The sequence below is a fragment of the Quercus robur genome, chromosome 7 (genome assembly GCF_932294415.1).
Source record: "Quercus robur chromosome 7, dhQueRobu3.1, whole genome shotgun sequence".
Lineage (NCBI taxonomy): Eukaryota > Viridiplantae > Streptophyta > Magnoliopsida > Fagales > Fagaceae > Quercus > Quercus robur.
This window is the reverse complement of record NC_065540.1, coordinates 48,720,498-48,744,326: the sequence shown is the minus strand read 5'-3', so window position 1 is coordinate 48,744,326 and position 23,829 is coordinate 48,720,498. Positions and strand designations below refer to the sequence as shown.

Genomic DNA, 23,829 nt, shown 5'->3' with positions numbered 1-23,829 from the left:
AAAATACTCCTAAAAAAATGCGGATTGATATACATTTTGAATTTAAGACCCTACTCGATTCACAAAATCAAAACCCTAAAAATAACAAGAATCACTAAAAACGTGAAAAAAAAAAAAAATCCTCTGATTAGATCATTATACGACTACATTATTGACTTTGTTATATGTATACTCTTAACATAATAATATTTTTGTTATTAGTGATAGTTGTTCCATTTTTCTCAATCCCATCTCTTCCATATGAAATTATCCCTAACAACTGTTGTCTTTTTACTACAATTTCTTTTTCATTTTTTTTTTCAATATTATTGTAGAAATCCAAATCTAGATGGGAGGCCAATGAGGCCTCCCATCTAAATTTGGATTTCTACAATAATTGTAAGGCGTAATTGTGAGATTTAAAAGTTTGAGAGGTTAAAAAAAAAAAAAGAAGAAGTAAGAGGTTGAAAGTTTAACAAGTTTTCTAATTCAAAAATTGAAATTGAAAATCAATTTTTAACTTTGAGTAGCACCATATCCGCATTCATTATTTCCTACTAATAAATAATAGTATTACTATAGAATATTTTTTAGATACTATGCACTGAAATTCAAACCTCAAGCGAGCCACATTAGTAAAATTTGCGGGCTACGGCTGGCCTAACCCTTGTCTTTCGTACACAAAACGACTAAACGAGATATTCTCTTGTAGCAAAAATACCGCATCATTTACTCAATAGAAAATGAGCAAATATCTCTACCACCGGAAGTTTCTCATCCCTTTTTTTTTCCTCGTGGCCATAAATTAACACTGCTTAGCATGCATCCTTCAGATGTTTGACCTTCATGTCCCGAATCATCATGATATGTTAGAGGTATATATATTCTTTTAATTTTTTTTTAGAAAGTTTCAACCTATGACGTTCGCTCTTCTTAATGATAGTTTTTTATCATCAGACTAAGACGCCAATCAATTTTTGGTGCAGGTGTGGTGTGGAGCGAACCCCAGATCTCTTATACAATCTTCAAAGATTTTACCAATTGAACTAACTAAAATTAATATCACAAGATATAGGGGTTAGTTAAAGAGTCACCATCTATTTTTTTTTTTTTTTTTTATCACGTCTATTTTAGAGTCTTATCAAGGTGATAATTAGAAATGCTTGGGCCTTCCTTTGTTTCCAGGCCAGGAAAAAGATGGAGTATTTATTATGTGCTCTTTTATATATGTTGATTTTTATCTTATTCGGAAAAGGTGCCACTATCTCTGTGGTTTAGAAATATTCGTAGTCATCATTTGCGTCATTAATAAAATTTGAAAGATTTTAGTTATAAATGATATTTGAAATTTTGTACACTATTTTTATACTATCATTTTACCTCACATGATTTTTACATGATAAAGTTTACAATAAATCTTATTGTGTACCAATTTTTTGTGTTAATCTATTTGAAAATGGTTGGACTTGGAGGATTTGGTGAGATGTATCATATTATAGGTACCTAACTAGTAACTAGTCCACCCCGTGCGTGGCACTAAAGAGAGTAAAATACTAAAATAAAAAAATGACAAAATATCTTAAACCATGAACGTTCGGTCAAAGAGATGACCAAGAAAGATAGAAAAAGATTTTAGAACAACTAGGTTGATTTTCTAAATAAATTAACATTATCAATAATTTTTTTGATGGACTTCATTTTACAATGAGATGGAATAAATACAACTCTTAGAGCATTTCCAGCAGCCTCTCCAAATTTTTGCCTAATTTTTGCCTGTTTGGAGAATGAATAGTGACATTTAGCTTTTAGCTACCCACTTTTTAAAATACACTTTCCAACAGACTCTCTATTCTTTCTCTATCTCATTTAAATATTATTTCTTCATTCTTTCTTTATTATTTCTTTAATCTTTCTTTATTATTTTTTTATTCATTCCCAACAACTATATTTTTCAAATTCCTAACAGCTATATTTTTAAATTTCCCAACAGTAACATTTTCAAATTTTCCAACAATTATATTTTCTCAATAGCCTTTTTTTTTAAGGGTTATTTTTTTCAAATGGTAATATTTTTCAATAGTCATACTTTTCAAAAAGACTTGATAAATTTCAAAATTAACATAGATATGATAAATTTCAAATTACATCGAATTTAACCTGTAGAAAACTAACATAAATGAAGAGAAATTTCAAATTACATCGAATCACTATATCGTTGCCACAAGTGCTCAATGAGATCCAATTGGAGTTGAAAATGAGTTTCTGTATCTCTAATTTTTTCATGGGCTGCAATGAATGCCGTAAATTGACTAAATTCTTCTGCAGGCTCATGGGACACTGTTGTAGGGATGCTTTCAGGCAATTGTTCATAATCAAAGTCTTCTGCTCCATTAGTATCACGTTCATCTTCAATTATCATGTTATGCAATATTATGCATGCCTTCATAATGTAATCAAGAGCCTCTGTTTTCCAAAGACGTGCAGGCCCACGAATGATTGCAAATCGTGCTTGAAGTACTCCAAACGCACGCTCTACATCCTTCCTTGTTGACTCCTGAGTTGTAGCAAAAAGACTATTCTTTCTACCCAGTGGAACGGAGATTGTCTTTACAAAAGTGGACCATGAAGGATATATACCATCAGCAAGATAATATCCCATTGTATAATCATGTCCATTGATTGAGTAATTCACCGAAGGTGCACGACCTTGAGCAAGGTTGGTAAATATAAAAGAACGGTCTAGCACGTTGATGTCATTATGAGACCCAGGTAACCCAAAAAATGCATGCCATATCCAAAGATCATATGATGCTACTGCTTCCAAAATAATTGTTGGCTCACGACTATGACCAGTATACTGACCTTTCCACCCCGATGGGCAATTCTTCCATTTCCAGTGCATGCAATCAATGCTTCCTAGCATCCCTGGAAATCCACGCCTTTCACCAACTCTTAGCAACCTAGCAATGTCATTGCTATTTGGAGACCTCAAGTACTCTGTAGAATAAATATCGACTATGGCTTCAACAAATTTTTTGAGACTCTCTATTGCAGTGCTTTCTCCAATTCTCACATATTCATCTGTAAAATCTGCCGCTACTCCATACGCAAGCATCCTTAGTGCGGCAGTCATCTTCTGAAGGGAAGACAAACCAAGCAATCCGGTAGCATTTCTTTTTTGAACAAAATATTCATCTTTCTCTTCTAGATTAGATTTAATACGTAAAAAAAGAGAACGACTCATTCGAAACCTCCTCCGAAATATGTTAGGAGGATATACTGGTGATTCTGCAAAATAGTCTTGAAAAAGTCTTTGGTGGCCTTGCTCATGATCACGTTGGATACACCTACGGCCTGGAACAGAACCACGACGTGATGTTGATGCCCTTTCTTTTTCTAATCTTTCTTCTTCCAATGCAAGAAGCGCAATTATCTCAAAATCATCATCGGAATCAGAGTCATTTAGAAGCATATTACGTGCATAATTTGTATTACGACCCATGGACAAAATTTCCCAAGTTGCTGCCAAGTATCTAAAAAAGCATTCAAAAGGTTTACTTAGCAAAGCATTTAAACTTTTAATCTCTAGCAAAACAAGAAACAAACTCCAGAGGAATGAATGATAAATCACAAATCAACACCATACTTCAGGCCTAGGTCTAAATAAATGTTTTTACCACAGGGAGTTCTTTGTAGAAGATTAAGAACTCCCTTATATGGCGTCCAGGATACTCACACTGCAAAAAACAATGGCTTCCCTACAGTTTAGAAACTGAGTTCTAGTTTTAGAAAGATCCTCTCCACTGAAACCTAAATAACTTCTTGCATTCATGTTGGTTGGTTATTTTAGGCCCTGTCCTTGGCCTGCTCTCAACTACCCTAGGCTGGGTACTTCCATTTTGGGGCTATCTTTAGTCTTAACCCAAAAAGCTTGCCCTCAAGCCTCTCGAACCTAATACTGAATGAACAATTTCATTGCTCCACACAAAGATATGCACTTGTTTTTTTGTTGGGCATGACACATTTGTTACTTGAGAGGAGATTTATTGAAAACAGACGAACATAACAAAATAAAATCAATGAAAATCAAATTGAAACAATCAAAGAAAATACATCACATATTTATAGATTCTAAACATTAGCTCAAAACAACAAAATTGAACTGAGATTAAAGCCAATACTTTGGTTGAAGGCACAAAGACAGACCCAAAAATCCCAGATGACGAAGAAGATTCTTTAATTGGACCTAAAAAGTTCAGAAGTCAAGGAAGAAGATGACGCCATTTTCTTATTCCCGTCCATTGCTTCTCTCAGAAACCTCTCTGTTGGTGTGTGTCTATATATATATATATATATATATATTCAACAACTACTGTCTAAGAAAAAATTTCCCAAGTTTCCCCTGCCTTCTCTGTTTTCCTCAGAGCAAGATTTCAATCATATTACCGTAACACATGAATCAAAATGCATTGAAAAAAAATAAAAGAACAAGAAGAAGGAAGGAAGAAAGAAAGGGATTAAGCTCTGTATCAGGGAAGGCCTTAAGTCAAACAGTTGGCATGCAAAAATAGAGATGAAGCCAAAAAATTTATTAAAAAATAAGAAACTAAAAGGAATCAGATTAGCTTATTGACTCTAAATAAGATTGATTAAATAGCTATAGATGAGATCAAGAAACAGAGTGAAAAGAAAAACACAAATCAGAGATACATAGAAAAAACCCATAAATCCAAAACTAAATCCAGACAATAGCAATAGCAAATCATGCAAAACCACCAATAAATTCAAACATTATTCAAAAAAAACCATGAAATCAAATTTTGGGTACCGATTTCCGTTGTTGACCGATATTCTCAGATTTCCATTGTTGACCGATGTTCTCAGATTTCCGTTCTTCCTCACTGGTGGTTGAGCCACGATTTGGGCTTCAAAATATCTGGGCAGATCGTTTTGTGAGAGAGAGCTTCGTCGATTTTATGCTTCACCGTCGTTTTCTGATGAGAAGCAAAGAGAGAGTTTTTTTCTAAAGAGAAGCAAGAGAGAGACGGAGTGAAGAAGAAAGAGAAAGGAAGGAAAGAGAAAAAACTAATTTTTTAATTCAACCGGTATTAGTTTAATCAGAAATATTTTTTACAAATGCTACAGTGATTGCTACAGTGCTCTCCAGGCCTGGAGAGTCACTGTAGCAAATCTAAAAAAAAAAATAGAGATAGAGAGGCTGCTGGACTTCGTTTTGGGCGTGAATGGTGGTTTTTTTCTCCAAATTTTAGATATGCCTAGCTCTGTTGGAGATGCTCTTAGTAAAGTTAAAGAAAACAGATTTCTATCCATCTCTTAATTAATTAATTAATTACAGTTACATTAATTTACCAAATACCAGCAAGTACTTCACGGCCAACTTGAAGGACCTACTTTATTTTTTAGCAGGTTTTCAAAGCTCTCTATTCAAATCAGTGGTGATGTAGAGCTGAGTAAGTTAAACTAAGTGGCACTTTCTTATCTGGTGAGAGGAGCTGGGAGGACCACATTGAGGTCCCAATAATTTCTCCTGTTTTACACACAGATTTTTTTTTCAATTTGTTTTACATCAATTTGAAGGACCGACTTTATTTTTTTATTCGATGTCGAACGATACTTTATTTTTAAGCAGGCTATACGCCATGCGTGGGCCACCTACAAAATTCTGTTGGCTGTTTTAGGTACACTTGGATTTTTTTCTTAAGCCAAGTATGCTAGAGTTATTGATACAGATGTCTTTTGGATAGAGGAAACCCCAATTAATTGTGTTCAGCAATTTATTGATCCTATTTTTGGTAATTATTTATATAGTTTTTTTTTTCTTTGAATATCTGCCGTTAAAATAATCTTGAAATTAATTGATTTGGTCGAAGTAGAGCAAAGGAGCTGTACTAAACACATATAATCTAATTTTAGATTATATTGTTATATTCACAATATTTTTATAATATTTTCATAATAAATTTTAAGTAGTAAAATGTTATTAGTTCTAATTTAAACCCATTATTGTAATTTACTTTTACCAACTTCTAACAGCTAATAACAACATATCAATTAGGGTTTATTGTGAAAGTGTATGACGATAGCATTCCTCAATATGTCTACCATTATTATTATGGGTCTGAATTTGATAAAGATGAAATGTAAAACTTATATTTTACACTATTGAATAAGAGATTGTAACATATTAGATGTGATATAGATTTATAATTTTAACTAATTTTAACAAATTACATGAATTTTGACTAATAAACATATATATATATATATATATAAGTAAATATTTATATTTATCAGTAAGAGTAATTTTGAAATAATATTTAGTTATTAATCAGTATCAAAATATTCCGACCAAATCAAAACTGTTTCTAGTACAATATTAACTCCTTTCATCTGACCCCAACCCATTCACAAAGTTAACAGGTATGGATATAGACATTTATAGTTTAAGTCTAGTCTATTGACAATTCTATTGGACCCGATGCAGTTTGAATACGTGTTCAAAACGCGTATAGGGTCCACCCTCAAACAACACATCCAATCGGTGATTTTCGAACAAATGATTTTGAAAAGGACACAAAGTAGCTTGGAACTTTGTTGGGAGTTGGTCGAATTCCGTTTTCAGGAATCTATCCCAAATTTAGGATTGTGAAAAGTTTGTACTATGTACGTGTACAAATTTGGAGTATTCTTTATTTTCAACCGACTTTTCTAAATTCTAAAAGCATTTATTAAAAGGCCAACAACCTTTTGTCAAAAAATATTAATAAAGCTGCGCAACCTTCCTATTATTTCTATATCTCTTCTCTGTATATAAAACTATTAAAAAGTGCCAATGCGCTAAAGCATAATTTGGTTTATTCAATGCTTAGGCTGCATTTGTTTTGCTTTCAAATGATTTTAGGAAATCATTTTACACCAACTTTTGTGTTTGGTAGCTACAGAAAATTGAGTCAAACGGAATTCATTTTCTGCATTGACTATACAATACACTACCTGGGGCATAAAACCATTTCAGGTTTTATTTTACCTTCAAATGATTTCCATCCCAGGAAAATAAAAGAGAGAGAGAGAGAGAGAGAAACAACAAGGAGAGATCGCGTCGATCACACCAGATCACATCGGTCTCACCAGGTCGCACCGCGCGGATCGTATCGGTCTCGTCGCACCCCAGCACCGGCGAGATCGCGCTGCCTGAAGCACCATCAAGATCGCACCTCAGCACCGGCTCGTCGCACCCCAATACCGTCGAGATCGCACCCACTCAACCTCACCGCCATGCTCCACCGCTGCATGTCTCCGATCCACCACCGCCATCACCACCCTCGCCATCATCCAAGCTACCCTCCTCCATGAGCTTCGATCTGCATCCAAGCTACCCATCTACCCACATAACCCAATCCCCATTTCGGCAAACCCACACCCACCCGATCTAGCTACCGCTGTCCTCCGTTTGTATTGATCTCTCTCTTTCCCGATCTGGCCGCTGCTGTCCTCCGTTGGTATCGATCTCTCTCTTTCCCAATCTATCTCTCACTCTTTCTTCCTACTCTCACCAGTATATTATGTATAAATTGTGAATAAATGGTTTTATTTTGATTTTTGGTTGTGTTAAGTGTATATTTTGAAATTTTCTGTTGTAAAATTTGTTTGGAAGTTGAGAAAATGGCTGAGAAAATGGCTAAGAAAATGTGAAGCATTTGTAGGAAAATAGCATTTTCAAAATGTTACCAAACACCGAAAATCGTTTTCCAGACTATTTTCAATTGCAGAACCAAACACCTGGATTTCATTTTCCTTACGGGAATTTATTTTCTCCTGCATTCATTTTACACGTGGAATTCGATTTACATCTGGAATTCGATTTACATCAAACCAAACGCAGCCTTAAGCATGGTTTTGTTGCGTCTTTTTTTCTTTTCTTTTTTTCCTTCGGATAATATCGTCCGGTCTAATTTTTTTTTTTTTTATATATAAGTTAACACAATAAGTTGTCATAATATTTTCACAATTATTGAAGTGTTAATTTTTTATAGGTCAAAATAAAATATCATGCTAGAACTTCTAGAATGATATTTTATTTTGACCTATAAGAAATTAACACTAGAATGATATTTTATTTTGACCTATAAGAAATTAACACCTCAATAATTGTGAAGATATTGTGACAAACCAACTACAACTAAAAATAAAGGTATTGTAAAAAAAGAAGTGTTACATCCACAATATTTTTCACAACACTTTCATAATAAAAGTGTGAATGCGTAAAGCTATAGTAGTAGCTACAATTTTTTTTTTTTTTGTTCAATTTGCACTGTTCAATGGCCTTTTTTTTGGGGTATATGTATAGAGCTGTTAGTTAACATAATAAATTGTCACAATATTTTCACAATTGTTGAGATGTTAATTCCTTATAAGTAAAAATAAAATATCATATTGGAACTAACCACAATTAAAAATAAAGGTATTGTTATACTGACATAACAAAATTCACAATATTTTCACAATTATTGAGGTGTCAATTTCGTATAAGTCGAAATAAAATATGAGACTATGACCAACCACAATTGAAAATAAATATTTTGTGAAAATGTTGTAACACTTGTTGTGTGAATATGTAAAAGCTACTGTTGTAACTACAGTACTTTTTGATTTATTCAATAGATACTATTCATCACTTCATTAGCCCTTTCTCTTCTTCTTCTTCTTCTTTTTTTTTTTTTTCTTTCTTTTTTTTTCCTAGTCATCGGGTTGTGCCCTTTTTAAAAATATATATTTATATGAGCTGAAACTAACCACAATTAAAAATAAATGTATTTTTATACTGACACAACAAATTTCACAACAATACACAATTATTGAGGTGCCAATTTTTTATAGGTTGAAATAAAATAATAAAATATGAGATTATGATCAACCACAACTGAAAATAAATGTTTTGTGAAAATGTTGTAACACTTGTTGTTATCACAATATTTTCACAATTGTTAAGATCTCAATTTCTTATCGATCAAATAAAAATTTGCTAAGTTCACAACATTGTCACATTAATTTCACAACAAATCATAAGTGGTAAGTTACTATTGATGGGTAAAAAAGTAATATTAGTTGTGGGTCCATTTTAAAATCAATAACAACTTGTCATTTAGAATTTGTAATGGAAATATTTTGGAGATAACATTTCTATAAAATAAATAATAATATATCAAATCGAAAATTACCATGGCTGAAAATAAAGGTATTGTGAAAATATTGTGACATTTTGTTGTATTTCTAGACTTCTTTTTTTTGTTTAGTCAATTTGGCAAGCAAAAATTCACTATTTCACGCACAATTTTATTCTATTGGTTTTTTTTTTTTTAATGCACAGTTTAAAGTGGCTATCCCAATTAAAAATCAATAATAATTTACCATTTATAATTTGTTGTGAAAATGTTGTATATGCAACATTATTTTAAAATAAAATTATAAAATATCATACTAGGGCCCACCATAGTTAAAATAAAGATATTGAGAAAATATAATGACATTTATTGTGTTCCTGACTTTTTTTTTTTTAGCCATTTTGTTGAGTTAAAATTCATAATTTTACATACAGTTTTCTTGGGTTTTTTTAACACATTGTTTAAAATAAAAAAAAACACATAGTTTTACCAACAAAACAAAATTATAGAAAAAAGTATTTTCCCCCTTTATGTTTGGAATAGTTTCTTCCCCAATTTTAAAGTTGAATAATTTCCTCCTTTATATTTTGCAAACAAGCATATAATCCCTGCTGTTACTCTTTTAGTTAAATCCTAACAAAATCTTATGATTCCTAGAATATTTCATTGTTCAATATCTAAAATGCCTCACTAAATTTTAATGTCCCAAAAATTTTCTTTATGTATTTGAGTTTTATGTGTTTGCCATATTTAAAAAGTAAAAATGGTGATCCATGGTATTCTATTTGTTACCTAGAGAACACTAATTTATTAGAGGTTTAAATCTTTTAGATTTATAATTTTATCTAATAAAAACTTTAATGACATATGTCTTTTGTTATTTTTTCTTTTCTTTTCTTTCTTAAAAAGGTGCTCATTAAAAATTAAGTAAGCTAATCATCGTAGTTAGGCTCATAAAATAAAATGTTAAAAAAGGAAGTATGAATAACAAAATATTCATTACAAATGGTTGTAGGTATTTAATTTGATAAAGAGTTTCAATTGTAGTATATGTCATCATTTATTGCGAAAATTTAAATATTGTGATAGTGTTTTATCAAAACTTAGGCTCTGCTTAGGAGTTCATAAGGGAATGGAATGTAATGAAATGAGATGGTCATAAGAGAATGGAAATGAATTGAATGGAATGGAATGTATTTAAGTAAGGGAATGGAATGGAAAAGAATGGAATGGAATTAAGTAAACTTGATTGGATGTTTTAAAATAAAGGAATGGAAATGAATGAAATTGAATAGAATGTAAGTAATCCTGTTTGGGAGCAATATGGAGAGAATGGAATGAAATCATTTTATGACAATATTACTATTAGACCCCTATTTTAAAATAAAGGGTTGAATATATAGGGGTATTTTGGGAGTTTTAGTAAAAAAATAATTAAATCTAATTCCATTCCCTCCCATTCCTCCCAATTTCGGGGGGAATGAAAATTTGAGGTTTTGAGGGAATAGAGAGGAATGAGTGTTCCCTTCTACCCATTCCATTCCCTCTCACTTAAACTCCCAAATAAGGGAATGGACTTTCCATTCCCTCCATTAAAACTCCCAAACAAGAGAAGGGAAAAATATTCTAAAATTACTCTTTTTATTCCTTTTCATTCCATTTCATTCCCTCCTCCCAAGCGGAGCCTTAGGCTCCGCTTGGGAGTTCATAAGGGAATGGAATGGAATTGAATGAGATGGTCATAAGGGAATGGAAAAGAATGGAATGGAATGGAATGTATTTAAGTAAGGGAAAGGAATGGAAAAGAATGGAATGGAATGGAATTAAGTAACCTTGATTGGATCTTTTAAAATAAAGGAATGGAAAGGAATGGGATGTAAGTAATCCTGTTTGGGAGCAACATGGAGAGAATGGAATGGAATCATTTTATGACAATATTACTATTAGACCCCTATTTTAAAATAAAAGGTTGAATATATAGGGGTATTTTGGGAGTTCTAGTAAAAAAAATCATTAAATCTAATTTCATTCCCTCCCATTCCTCCCAATTTCGGGGGGAATGAAAATTTAATGTTTTAAGGGAATAGAGAGGAATGAGTGTTCCCTCCTACCCATTCCATTCCCTCTCACTTAAACTCCCAAACAAGGGAATGGACTTTCCATTCCCTCCATTAAAACTCCCAAACAAGAGAAGAGAAGAATATTCTAAAATTATTCTTTTTATTCCTTTCCATTACATTTCATTCCCTCCTTCCAAGCGGAGCCTTAGGCTCCGTTTGGGAGTTCATAAGGGAAGGGAATGGAATGGAATAAAATGATCATAAGGGAATGGAAAGGAATGGAATGGAATGGAATGGAATGTATTTAAACAAGAGAAAGGAATGGAAAAGAATGGAATGGAATGGAATGTATTTAAACAAGAGAAAGGAATGGAAAAGAATGGAATGGAATGGAATTAAGTAACCTTGATTGGATATTTTAAAATGAAGGAATGGAAAGGAATGGAATGTAAGTAATTTTGTTTGGGAGCAACATGGAGGGAATGAAATGGATTCATTTTATAACAATATTACTATTAGACCCTTATTTTAAAATAAATAATTGAATATACAGGGGTATTTTGGGAGTTTTAGTAAAAAAATCATTAAATCTAATTTCATTCCCTCCCATTCCTCCCAATTTCGGGGGGAATGAAAATTTGAGGTTTTAAGGGAATAGAGAGGAATGAGTGTTCCCTCCTACTCATTCCATTCCCTTCTACTTAAACTCCCAAACAAGGGAATGAATTTTCCATTCCCTCCATTAAAACTCCCAAACAAGGGGAAGGGAAGAATATTCTAAAATTATTCTTTTTATTCCTTTCCATTCCATTCCATTCCCTCCTCCCAAACGAGGCCTTAGTTGTTTATTGTTAGAAGATGACAACATTTATTATCATTCTTAGTAGAATTTTTTTATGAGTAGATACTGTCTTTAGTAAATATGTTCTAAGAAATTATTATACTAAATGGATAATCATATGTTAAATAATCATTATAAATGTAAATACATGATTTGATACTATTTAAAAAAAAAAAAAAAATCTATCTAGAATTTTTCACTCAGAGGGCAGCAAGTGCCTTGCACGTGCAACCCTTATTAGTCTATATATAAAAGCGTCAATGCGCTAAAGCTACAGTAAACACTACAACCATTTGGTTTATTTAATACTTTGCACTATTTTGCTTTTTTTTTTCTTTTTTTTTTCTTTTCTTTCGGGTAATATCGTCCTGTCTACTCCTTTATATATATATATATAGAGAGAGAGCTGTTAGTTAACACAATAAATTGTCACAATATTTTCACAATTGTTAAGGTGTTAATTCCTTATAGGTCAAAATAAAATATCACGTTAGAACCAACCACAACAAAAAATAAAGGTATTGTGAAAAAAGAAGTGCTACATCCACAACATTTTTCACAACACTTTCATAACAAAAGTGTAAATGCGTAAAACTATAGTAGTAACTACTTTTTTTGGTTTGATCAATTTGCACTGTTCACTGGCCTCTTTTTTTTTTGGGTAATATCGCTCGGTTAACTCTTTATATATATATATGACTGTTAGTTAACACAATAAATTGTCACAATATTTTCACAATTGTTGAAATGTTAATTCATTATAAGTCAAAATAAAATATCATACTAGAACTAACGACAACTAAAAACAAAGATATTGTTATACTGATACAACAAATTTTACAATATTTTCACAATTATTGAGGTGTCAATTTCTTATAAATCGAAATAAAATAGGCGTAAATGCACTTTTAGTCCTTACATTTTGACTTTTTTCCATTTTAGTCCCTACATTTTATTTTTTCCACTTTTAGTCCTTAAATCAATTTACGCGTTTCCATTTAAGTCCTTGAAGCTACTTTCCGTCACTAATCTAACGGGCAAACTAACAGATGAATAAAATAATAATAAAAACTTTACTGTAGCATGCCACGTCAGATTATAATTTAAAATATTTATTTTTAAATTTTAACAAAAGAAAAAATATGAGTTAAGAATTAAAAAAAAATAAATAAAATAAATAAAAAGAAGAAGAAGAACACACCAGAAACATAACAACAAGAACAGAAGGTGGAAAAGGGGATCTGGTTTGGTCAAGCTTGTTCCATTTGGGTTGGATTTCAATGGCTCTCGACGCATCATGTTGTTGTGCGCCCAAACCCTAAACTCTTCACAACCCGATTCCGACATGTACAGGAAGTCTCTTTCCACGTTCAAGGTCTTGCGGTTATCGTTCATGGTGATGACTTTGCCGCTGGCTTTCACCGCTTGCCATTGAAGTCTCTCGAGAAAATTGAGTATTTTAATCTCATCGCCACCGCGATCGAGTACATCGCCGACTTGAACCACAGTCATTGACCCGCCAGTCCAGTCGCCGGAGTCGTTTATGTCGTAACTCTTGCTTCGACTTCTCCAAATCGCCGTGGAGATCTCCGATCGCGACGAGTCGACCCGTTGACACGTTCAGCTTGTTGTGGGTTTTTCCATTGTGAGATTTTTTTTTGTAGTTTAGGTGTTTTTTTTTTTTTTTTTTTTTTTTTTTCTGGAGAGACTATGGAGACGGAATGGACTTTGATGGTGCTGTCCAAATTTTTATTCTTTCATTTTCTTGGTAGCCAAACAATGAATGAAAAAGAACTGAGAAATGATTTTGCTTAGGTTTGAGGGTTTGAGGATGGGGGGCTTCGGAATTTATGATTTTTTTTTTAATGGTGTTTTTATGCTGAATTTTCTGGGTTTATGAATTTGGTTTCTGCGTTTATGAAATTTATTTGCTGGAGATTTCGTTGTTGATTGAAAGATGAGAAAATCTGGGTTTGAGTTGAGATTTTGTATATCTGGGTTTTGTGGTTTGAGAAAATCTGAGAAGATCTGCTGCTAGGTTTGTGTTTGTGTTCTTGCTGGAGATTGATTCGTGTTTGTGTTTGGTTGACAAGAAAGGGCAAGAAAATGCAAGAAAATCTGGGCATGTGTTGTTATGTTTAAAATCTGGGTTTGTGTTCTTTGGTGTTCTTGATGAAGATGAACCTAGATCTGGGCAACTCATATTTTTTCTTTTGTTAAAATTGAAAAATAAATATTTTAAATTATAATCTAACGTGGCATGCTACAGTAAATTTTTTATTATTATTTTATTCATCTGTTAGTTTGCCCGTTAGATTAGTGACGGAAAGTAGCTTCAAGGACTTAAATGGAAACGCGTAAATTGATTTAAGGACAAAAAGTGGAAAAAATAAAATGTAGGGACTAAAATGGAAAAAAGTCAAAATGTAAGGACTAAAAGTGCATTTACGCCAATAAAATAATAAAATATGATACTGTGACCAACCATAACTGAAAATAAATATTTTGTGAAAATGTTGTAATACTTGTTGTGTGAATGTGTAAAGCTATTGTAGTAGCTACCATACTTTTTGATTTATTCAGTATGTACATGTGTTGTTTATCACTTCATTAGCCCTTTCTTTTTTCTTTTTTTCTTTTTCTTTTTTCTAGCCATCAATTTGTGATCTTTTTTTTTAATATTTATATGAGTTGGCATATATATTGTTATACTAACACAACAAATTTAAAAATACACAATTATTGAGGTGTCAATTTTTTATAGGTCGAAATAAAATAAGAAAATATGAGACTGTGATCAACTACAACTAAAAATAAATGTTTTATGAAAATGTTGTAACACTTGTTATCACAATAAATTCACAATTTTTGAGATCTCAGTTTCTTATAGATCAAATAAAAAATTGCTAAGTCTACAACATTTTTACATTAATTTCACAACAAATTATAGGTGGTAAGCTACTATTGATGTATAAAAAAGTGATATTAGTCGTATGTCCATTTTAAAATCAGTAATAGCTTGCCATTTAGAATTTGTTATAAAAATATTATGGAGATAGCATTTCTATAAAATAAATAATAATATATCAAACCAAAACTTACCACGGCTGAAAATAAAGTGTAAAGTTGTGATTTACAACTATTTTGTATTGGCTTTAATTCTGTGCTAAATTTGATTGTAATTTTGATCAATCTTATATACCCTTATTGTGGGATTTCATTGTAAGGGTTGTGTGTGAGAGAGAGTGTGAATACTCAAGATATCATTGAAGATTAAAGAAGTTTTTGCGGGTAGCTCGCAAGAAGACTTCCCACGAAGTGAAGCCATGTGCTCAGCACATGATTAGAATGCGAAGACTCATGACATATGGTGACAATTGGTTTTCGCGAGTATTTCGCGAGTAAAGCGTTCTCGCGAGATACCCACGAAACATTCTGTTTTGCCAGTTTGTCGTATCTGATACACCAGATCTCTACTCACACTATATATACCCACATTACCCACATATTGAATGAAGTGCTTTTCAGAGAGAAAAACTTAGTCATAACCCTTGAGAGTTAGAGATTGCCATACCCACAATTCTCTACACAATCAATTGTGGTTTTCCTAAACTCCTACCTCTCCATATCCAAATCCATGAGAAGTTGATAGCCCAAACATTTACCACACCTATCATGAGTGTAAAGTGAGGTTTTGGTGCTATTGGGACGTACTGGAAGATGTCATTTGTTTGGTGGATGCAATCGGGCTGAATTGCGTAATTCGAAGAGCTAGAGAAGACAAGGCTTCGTCAAGTCAGTTTGTAGTAGGAGTTTGAAGTGCTCAAGTACATGGGGTAGACTGTTTGTAGTAGGAGTTTGAAGGGCTCAAGTACATGGGGTAGACTAAGCTTGAAGGGTCTTTTGTATTCGTGTACTCCAACTCATTCTCTAGTGGATCGAATTACCGCTTGGAGGGCGATGGAGAGGTTTTTCCCCGAGTTCTTCGGTTTCCTCTTCAATAACACGTCTCGGTGTTATCTGTGTTTGCATTCTTCTTCCCTACTTTTTTAGCTTTCATTTTACTGTTGTTAAATGATGAAAATGACTTAGAGTAGTATATTGTTTTGTTCGCTCACATTTACTCTATTCCGCACTTAGTTTAAGTTAGAGTAAAATCAACCGAACCATAATTTTAATTTGGGGGTCTAAACAACTTTTGTGTTTTCACATAAATTAGAGCTTTTATAAAGGTATTGTGAAAATGTTGTAACATTTTGTTATGTTCCTAGACTTCTTTTTTGTTTAGTAAAATTTGGTGAGCAAAAATTCACCATTTTACGCACAATTTTCTTTTGTTGGTTTTATTTATTTATTTTAATGCATGGTTTAAAGTGGTTGTTCCTATTAAAAATCAATAACAATTTACCGTCTAAGATTTGTTGTGAAAATATTGTGGATGTAGCATTACTCAAAAATAAAATTATAAAATATCATACCAGGGCCCACCATAGCCAAAATAAAGGTATTGAGAAAATATCGTGACATTTATTGTGCTCCTGACTTTTTTTTTTTAAGCTAATTTGTTGAGTCAAAATTCATAGTTTTACGGACAGTTTTCTTGGGATTTTTTAACACATTGTTTAAAGTAAAAATCAAATAGTTTTACCAAAAAAAAAAATTTGTGGAAAAAAGTACTTTCCCCCTTTATGTTGGGTAATTATTAGGTACTCTCGGAGTACCATAAATGCGTATTCCTCCCTCTCACATAATTGTGGGTCTCACTAATTCAATTTATGGTGGGATCCCCAATTTATGTGAGAGGGGGGAGTATGCATTTATGATACTCTCAGAGTATTCAATAATTTTCCCTTCATGTTTGGAGTAGTTTGATCCCCAACTTTAAAGTTGAATAATTTCCTTCTTTTTATTTTGTACACAAGCATATAGTTCATGTTGTTACTCTCTTAGTTAAATCCTAACATAATCTTATGATTCTTAGAATATTTCATTATGCAATATCTAAAATGCCTCACTAAATTTTAATGTCCCAAAAATTTTCGTTGTGTACTTTGAGTTTTATGTGTTAGTCATACTTAAAAAGAAAAAAGTGTGATCTATGGTATTCTATTTGTTACCTAGAGAGGTTTAAATCTTCTAGATTCATAATTTTATCTTGGCAAAAATGCAAAACTGACCCTCTAACTTTTACCTTTTTTCATTTCAGTCTTCTAACTTTTAGTTTTGTCAATTCAGTCCTCTAATTTTTAATTTTTGCCAATGCAAGATTCCGTTACAACTCAGTTAGTGGCTGCAGTTAATGTCACTAAAACGACGCCGTTTTGCTTTTTTGGTTTTTTTTTTTTTTAATTCGGAATTAAAAGAAAATAAGAAAAATCTAGAAAAAAGAAGAAGAGAGAAAACATTAAGGGGAACGACGATGCCTGACCGAGGAATCAATAACCACATTCTAATTGAATCGAACCCAATACTCAAAATAACACATTTCAGTTCAAAATTACAACATTGAACATAATGCACATAGCAAAGCAATGAAATCAACACAAAACCTGAGACAGGTTGGTGACGACGGGCAAGAACGAAGCTTTGTTGAGGAAGTTAGGATGATTAAGCAACCTATAGATCCTAGGGCAGAGCTTCTGGAATGCGGAGACAGGCGGCTCGGCGGCATACTGCACCATCTTCACCATACACATTGTTGCACCGGACTGCACCACCTTGAGTCCTTGAGGCGCTTGATGACGTGCCCGATGATTTCGGTGAGGTGGGAGGAGGAGTTGGGGTGGGCGGCACAGGTGAAGGCGAGGAGGCGGAGGGAGTCCTTACGGGCGGAGGGTTTTGGGTTGGAGGACACAACGTCATAGAGGGAGTTGAGGAGCATTGGGAGAGCTTCAGGGGAGAGATTTTGGATTGTTGTTTGGAGATCTTCGATGGCGATTTGGGTCGTTCCCATTAATTTTTTTTTTCTTTCAAATTTTTCTTATTTTCTTTTAATTCCAAATTAATAAAAAAAATGCAAAACAGCGTTGTTTCAGTGACATTAACGGCAACCACTAATTGGGTTGTAATGGAGTCCTACACTGACAAAAATTGAAAGTTAAAGGACTGAATTGACAAAACTGAAAGTTAGAGGACTAAAATTGAAAAATGTGAAAGTTAGACGACCAGTTATGCATTTTTGCCTTTTATCTAATAGAAACTTTAATGACATATGTCTTTTGTTATTTTGTTCTTTGATATTTCTTTTTTCTTTCTTAAAAAGGTGTTCATTAAAATTTTTAATTAAAATAAACATCATAGTTAGGCTCATAAAATAAAATGATAAAGAAGAAAGTATAAATAACAAAATATTCATTGCAAATGGTTGTAGGTATTTAATTTGATGAAGAGTTTGAATTGTAGCATATATCATCATTTATTGCGAAAATTTTAATATTGTGACAATGTTTTATCAAAACTTAGTTGTTCATTGTTGGAAGATAACGACATTTGTTATCATTCTTAGTAGAATTTTTTTTTGAGTAGATACTATCTTTAGTAAATAGGTTCTAAGAAATTATTATACTAAATAGATAGTCATATGTTAAATAACTATTCTAAATTTAAATACATGATTTGATACTACTTCATAAAAAAATTCTATCTAAAATATTTTCACTCAAGGGGCAGCACGTGCAACCCTTACTAGTATATATAAAAAGTGCCAATGTGCTATAGCTACATTAAAACTACAGTAACTTGGTTTATTTTGTCCTTTGCACTGTTTCATTGCTTTTCTTTTCTTTGCTTTTTTTTTTTTTTTTTTTTCCCTTTGGGTAATATCGTCCTGTCCACTCCTTTTTTTTTTCTTTCGTATATATATATATATATATAGCTCTTAGTTAACAGAATAAATTGTCACAATTTTTGAGATGATGATTCCTTATAGGTCAAAATAAAATATCATACAAGAACCAATCACAATTAAAAATAAAGGTATTGTGAAAAAAGAAGTGCTACATCCACAACAATTTTCACAACAATTTCGTAATAAAAATGTGAATGCGTAAAGCTACAGGGCTAGCTACATATTTTTTTTTGGTTGGTTCAATTTGCACTGTTCACTGGCCTTTTTTTTCGGTAATATCGCCCATTCAACTCTTTTTTTTTTTAATAATTTTTATATATATATAGCTGTTAGTTAACACAATAAATTGTTACAATATTTTCACAATTGTTGAGATGTTAATTCCTTATAAGTCAAAATAAAATATTATACTGGAACTAACCACAACTAAAAATAAAGGTATTGTTATACTGATTCAACAAATTTCATAATATTTTCACAATTATTGAGGTGTCAATTTCTTATAATTCGAAATAAAATAATAAAATATGATACTATAACTAACCACAACTGAATTATTTTCATGGAAATGTTGTAACACTTGTGTGAATGTGTAAAAGCTACTGTAGTAGCTACGGTACTTAATGATTTATTTAATATGTACTGTTCATCACTTTATTAGCCATTTCTTCTTTTTCTTTTCTTTTTTTCCAGTCATTGATTTGTGCTCTTTTTTTTAATATTTATATGAACTAGCATATATATTATTATACTGACACAACAAATTTCACAATACGCAATTGAGGTGTCAATTTTTTATAGGTCAAAATAAAATAATAAAATATGAGACTATGATCAACCACAATTGAAAATAAATGTTTTGTGAAAATGTTGTAACACTTGTTGTTATCACAATATTTTCACAATTGTTGAAATCTCAATTTCTTATAGATCAAATAAAAAATTGCAAAGTCCACAACATTTTCACATTAATTTCACAATAAATCATAGGTAGTAAGCTACTTTGATGGATAAAAAAGTGATATTAATCGTAGGTCCATTTTAAATTCAGTAATAACTTGCCATTTAAAATTTGAAATGAAAATATTTTTGTGGGGCCCGGCCCAAAATAATAGGCTAATTAAACTACGGGCCCGTCCGAGAGGAATCCTGTTCGAGGAGAGGTTATAGCCCAAATATTATTTAAGCCCAATTGCGGTTAAAGAAACCTGTCCGAGAAGTAGCTCCTTCTCGGACATCATGAAGTCTGGATCAAAAGCTCGCCCCAACCACTGCAGTTTGTCCTCCGAGCATATAAAAAAGAGAAAAGACCCAAAATATCTTACGAAAGGCTGCCACCACCACATTAAATGTGTCACAACCACTCTCCTAGCCGCATTAATGGGGAAAAGACCCCTGAACAGTGCTACCTTGGCCACTGTAACTTACAAAAGGAGTGATAAGGGTGTCTGATAGGACAGGTGCTCAAGTGGGGGCTTAGATGATCAACATGTGTAAGGTTCAGATAATAAGGAAAGACCTATATAATGTAGAGAAGTCCCTCAGAGAAGGGGACGAAAAAAAATGTATGATCTGTACCCAGGAAATATAATCTTTGGTGAGATATCCATCTTTGTGTTCTTATTTCTGCAATAATATTGTCCACGCACCAGACCGACTAAGCTCACTGAGGCTAAGTTCTTTGACCCATCCTTTACAAAGATTTATTGTGTGTTGCACTTTGGGCTAAGGCCTGATCAGAAGGATTTGGACCAGAAAAATCGTGCAACTACAATTTTGAAGATAGCATTTCTATAAAATAAATAATGTATCAAACCTAAATTTACCATGGCTGAAAATAAAGGTATTGTGAAAATATTATGACATTTTGTTATGTTCATAGACTTCTTTTTTGGTTTAGTCAAATTTGGTAAGCAAAAATTCATTGTTTCACGCACAATTTTATTCTGTTGGTTTTCTTTTAATGCATAGTTTGAAGTGGTTGTCCCAATTTAAAGTCAATAACAATTTACTATCTAAGATTTGTTGTGAAAATATTGTGGATGTAGCATTACTCTAAAATAAAATTATAAAATATCATACCAAGGCCCACCATAGCTAAAATAAAGGTATTGAGAAAATATCGTGACATTTATTGTGTTTCTGACTTTTTTTTAGCCAATTTGTTGAGTCCAAATTCATAGTTTTATGGACAATTTTCTTAGGATTTTTTAACACATTGTTTAAAGTAAAAACCAAATAGTTTTACCAACAAAAAAAAATTATAGAAAAAAGTATTTTCCCCTTTATGTTGGGTAATTATTGGGTACTTCCGAAATACCATAAATACGTACTCCCCCCACTAATTTAATTTATGGTGGGAACCATAATTCATATGAGAGGAGGAGTACGCATTTATGATACTCCCGGAGTATTCAATAATTTTCCCTTTATATATGGAGTAGTTTCATCCTCCAACTTAAAGTTGAATGATTTCCTCCTTTATATTTTGTACATAAGCATATAGTCCCTGCTGTTACTCTCTTAGTTAAATCCTAACAAAATCTTATGATTTTTAGAATATTTCATTGTGCAATATCTAAAATGCCTCACTAAATTTTAATGTCCCAAAAATTTTCTTTGTGTATTTTAAGTTTTATGTGCTAGTCATACTTAAAAAGTAAAAAAGGTGATCTATGGTGTTCTGTTTGTTACCTAGAGAACACTAATTTATTACAGGTTTAAATCTTCTAGATTCATAATTTTATCTAATAGAAACTTTAATGACATATGTCTTTTGTTATTTTGTTATTTCTTTTTTCTTTTTTCTTTCTTAAAAAGGTGTTCATTAAAAATTTTAAGTAAACTAAGCATCGTAGTTAGGCTCATAAAATAAAATGATAAAGAAGGAAGTATAAATAACAAAATATTCACTGCAAATGGTTGTAGGTATTTAATTTGATGAAGAGTTTGAATTTATTGTGTTCCTGACTTTTTTTTTTTTTAGCCAATTTGTTGAGTCAAAATTCATAGTTTTACGGACTATTTTCTTAGGATTTTTTAACACTTTGTTTAAAGTAAAAACCAAATTGTTTTACCAACAAAAAAAATTATAGAAAAAAGTACTTCCCCCCTTTATGTTGAGTAATTATTGGATACCCCCGGAGTACCGTAAATGCGTACTCCCCTTACTAACATAACTGTAGGTCCCACTAATTCAATTTATGGTGGGACCCATAATTCGTACATGAGGGGGAGTACGCATTTATGATACTCCTGGAGTATTCAATAATTTTATATTTGGAGTAGTTTCATCCTCCAACTTTAAAGTTGAATGATTTCCTCCTCTATATTTTGTACATAAGCATATAGTCCCTACTGTTACTCTCTTAGTTAAATCCTAACAAAATCTTGTATTTTATAGAATATTTCATTGTGCAATATCTAAAATGCCTCACTAAATTTTAATGTTCCAAAAATTTTCTTTGTGTATTTTGAATTTTATGTGTTAGTCATACTTAAAAAGTAAAAAAAGGTGATCTATGGTATTCTATTTGTTACCTAGAGAACACTAATTTATTACAGGTTTAAATTTTTTAGATTCATAATTTTATCTAAGAGAAACTTTAATGACATATGTCTTTTGTTATTTTGTTATTTTTTCTTTCTTAAAAAGGTGTTCATTAAAAATTTTAAGTAAACTAAGCATCGTAGTTAGGCTCATAAAATAAAATGATAAAGAAGGAAGTATAAATAACAAAATATTCATTGCAAATGGTTGTACGTATTTAATTTGATGAAGATTTTGAATTGTAGAATATATCATCATTTATTGCAAATGGAAGTGGAGACTTTTAATTTAATACGTACAACCATACATCATGGAAGTGGAGATTTTTAATTGATGTGTTGATATGTCTTAAGTGTGTAAGACATATTGAACTGGACTGCTGTGAGATTAATTATTCAATTAACAACTGGCACTTGAATAATTAATCTCATGACTTCTAATTTCATAAACTCTCAATCCTGAGAGGATAGTGAACCGATCATGAAATGAATGTTACTTTGATATATCAGGAGTGAGATCTAGTTTAACGGTCAAAACCTCAGTATGTTGGGTAACCACATGTAATGTTAAAGGAACACATATTTTCAAGATGGAATCCATAATCTCTTTCTAAAGAGACACAAAATATCCCATTAAGATAAGTTTAATGGGAACTGATTATTCAGGGATAACTACTTTAGTAAAGAGTTACTAAAGTTTATATTTATTGAAATTAGATTTCATAAATATGAATAACTAAAATATTAAACTAGGGTTTCTCCAAAATATATATATATATATATATTTATATATATTAAACTAGGTATTCAAGGAATAAAATAATTGTTTACAAAGTGAGAGTTTATTATGACTTTGTTCACTATGGATATTTCATAGAGGGGTCAAATGATATTATATTAAAGTCTTAAGAAATAATTTATTAATAAGGTCTAGAGTGCAATTATATTTCCATTGTGGTACTCGTTATATAATTAATGGTAACTTTGGGCTTGTCAGAAGTTGATAGATAAGTCTAAAGCCTATTGGAACTAAAGTCTTATTAGTCCCTTTAGTCCCATCCCAAGCCACACACTTAAGTCCAATTGGGTTGGCCCAATAACACTAATCCAATTAGATAATCAGTTATTTATTTAATAAGAGTTATTAAATAAAGTAATTGTCAAGGCAGTTAAAAATATACGTATGATTAAAAGAAGAGAAAACAGTTTTTTTTCTACAAAATTTTGGAACACACTTTTCCAAAGAAAAATCAACGTATAAAAGAACTGATAAAAGAACTGATTGAGAGATCATTCATCTTAGGCATCTTGTGGAATTGGGATGAAAATTGAAGGTATTCTCAAGTCTTGTTTTTGAATTTTACTGCATCA

The 23,829-nt window shown here is 31.8% G+C and overlaps 1 protein-coding gene across 1 annotated transcript; it reads right to left on the bottom strand.

Annotated features, from left to right (window-relative positions):
- Positions 1–2,156: 2,156 nt before the first annotated feature.
- LOC126693734 (uncharacterized) lies at positions 2,157–5,059 on the bottom strand. The gene is made up of 2 exons (XM_050389863.1): positions 4,808–5,059; positions 2,157–3,512 (listed from the first exon to the last, which is right to left on the bottom strand). The coding sequence occupies exon 2, from the start codon at positions 3,479–3,481 to the stop codon at positions 2,174–2,176; it is 1,308 nt and encodes a 435-aa protein (XP_050245820.1). The 5' UTR covers positions 3,482–3,512; positions 4,808–5,059; the 3' UTR covers positions 2,157–2,173.
- Positions 5,060–23,829: the final 18,770 nt, after the last annotated feature.

Bases quoted from the DNA above. Each gene is read 5' to 3' on its own strand.
- LOC126693734 (XM_050389863.1), bottom strand. From the start codon at position 3,481: ATGGGTCGTAATACAAATTATGCACGTAATATGCTTCTAAATGACTCT.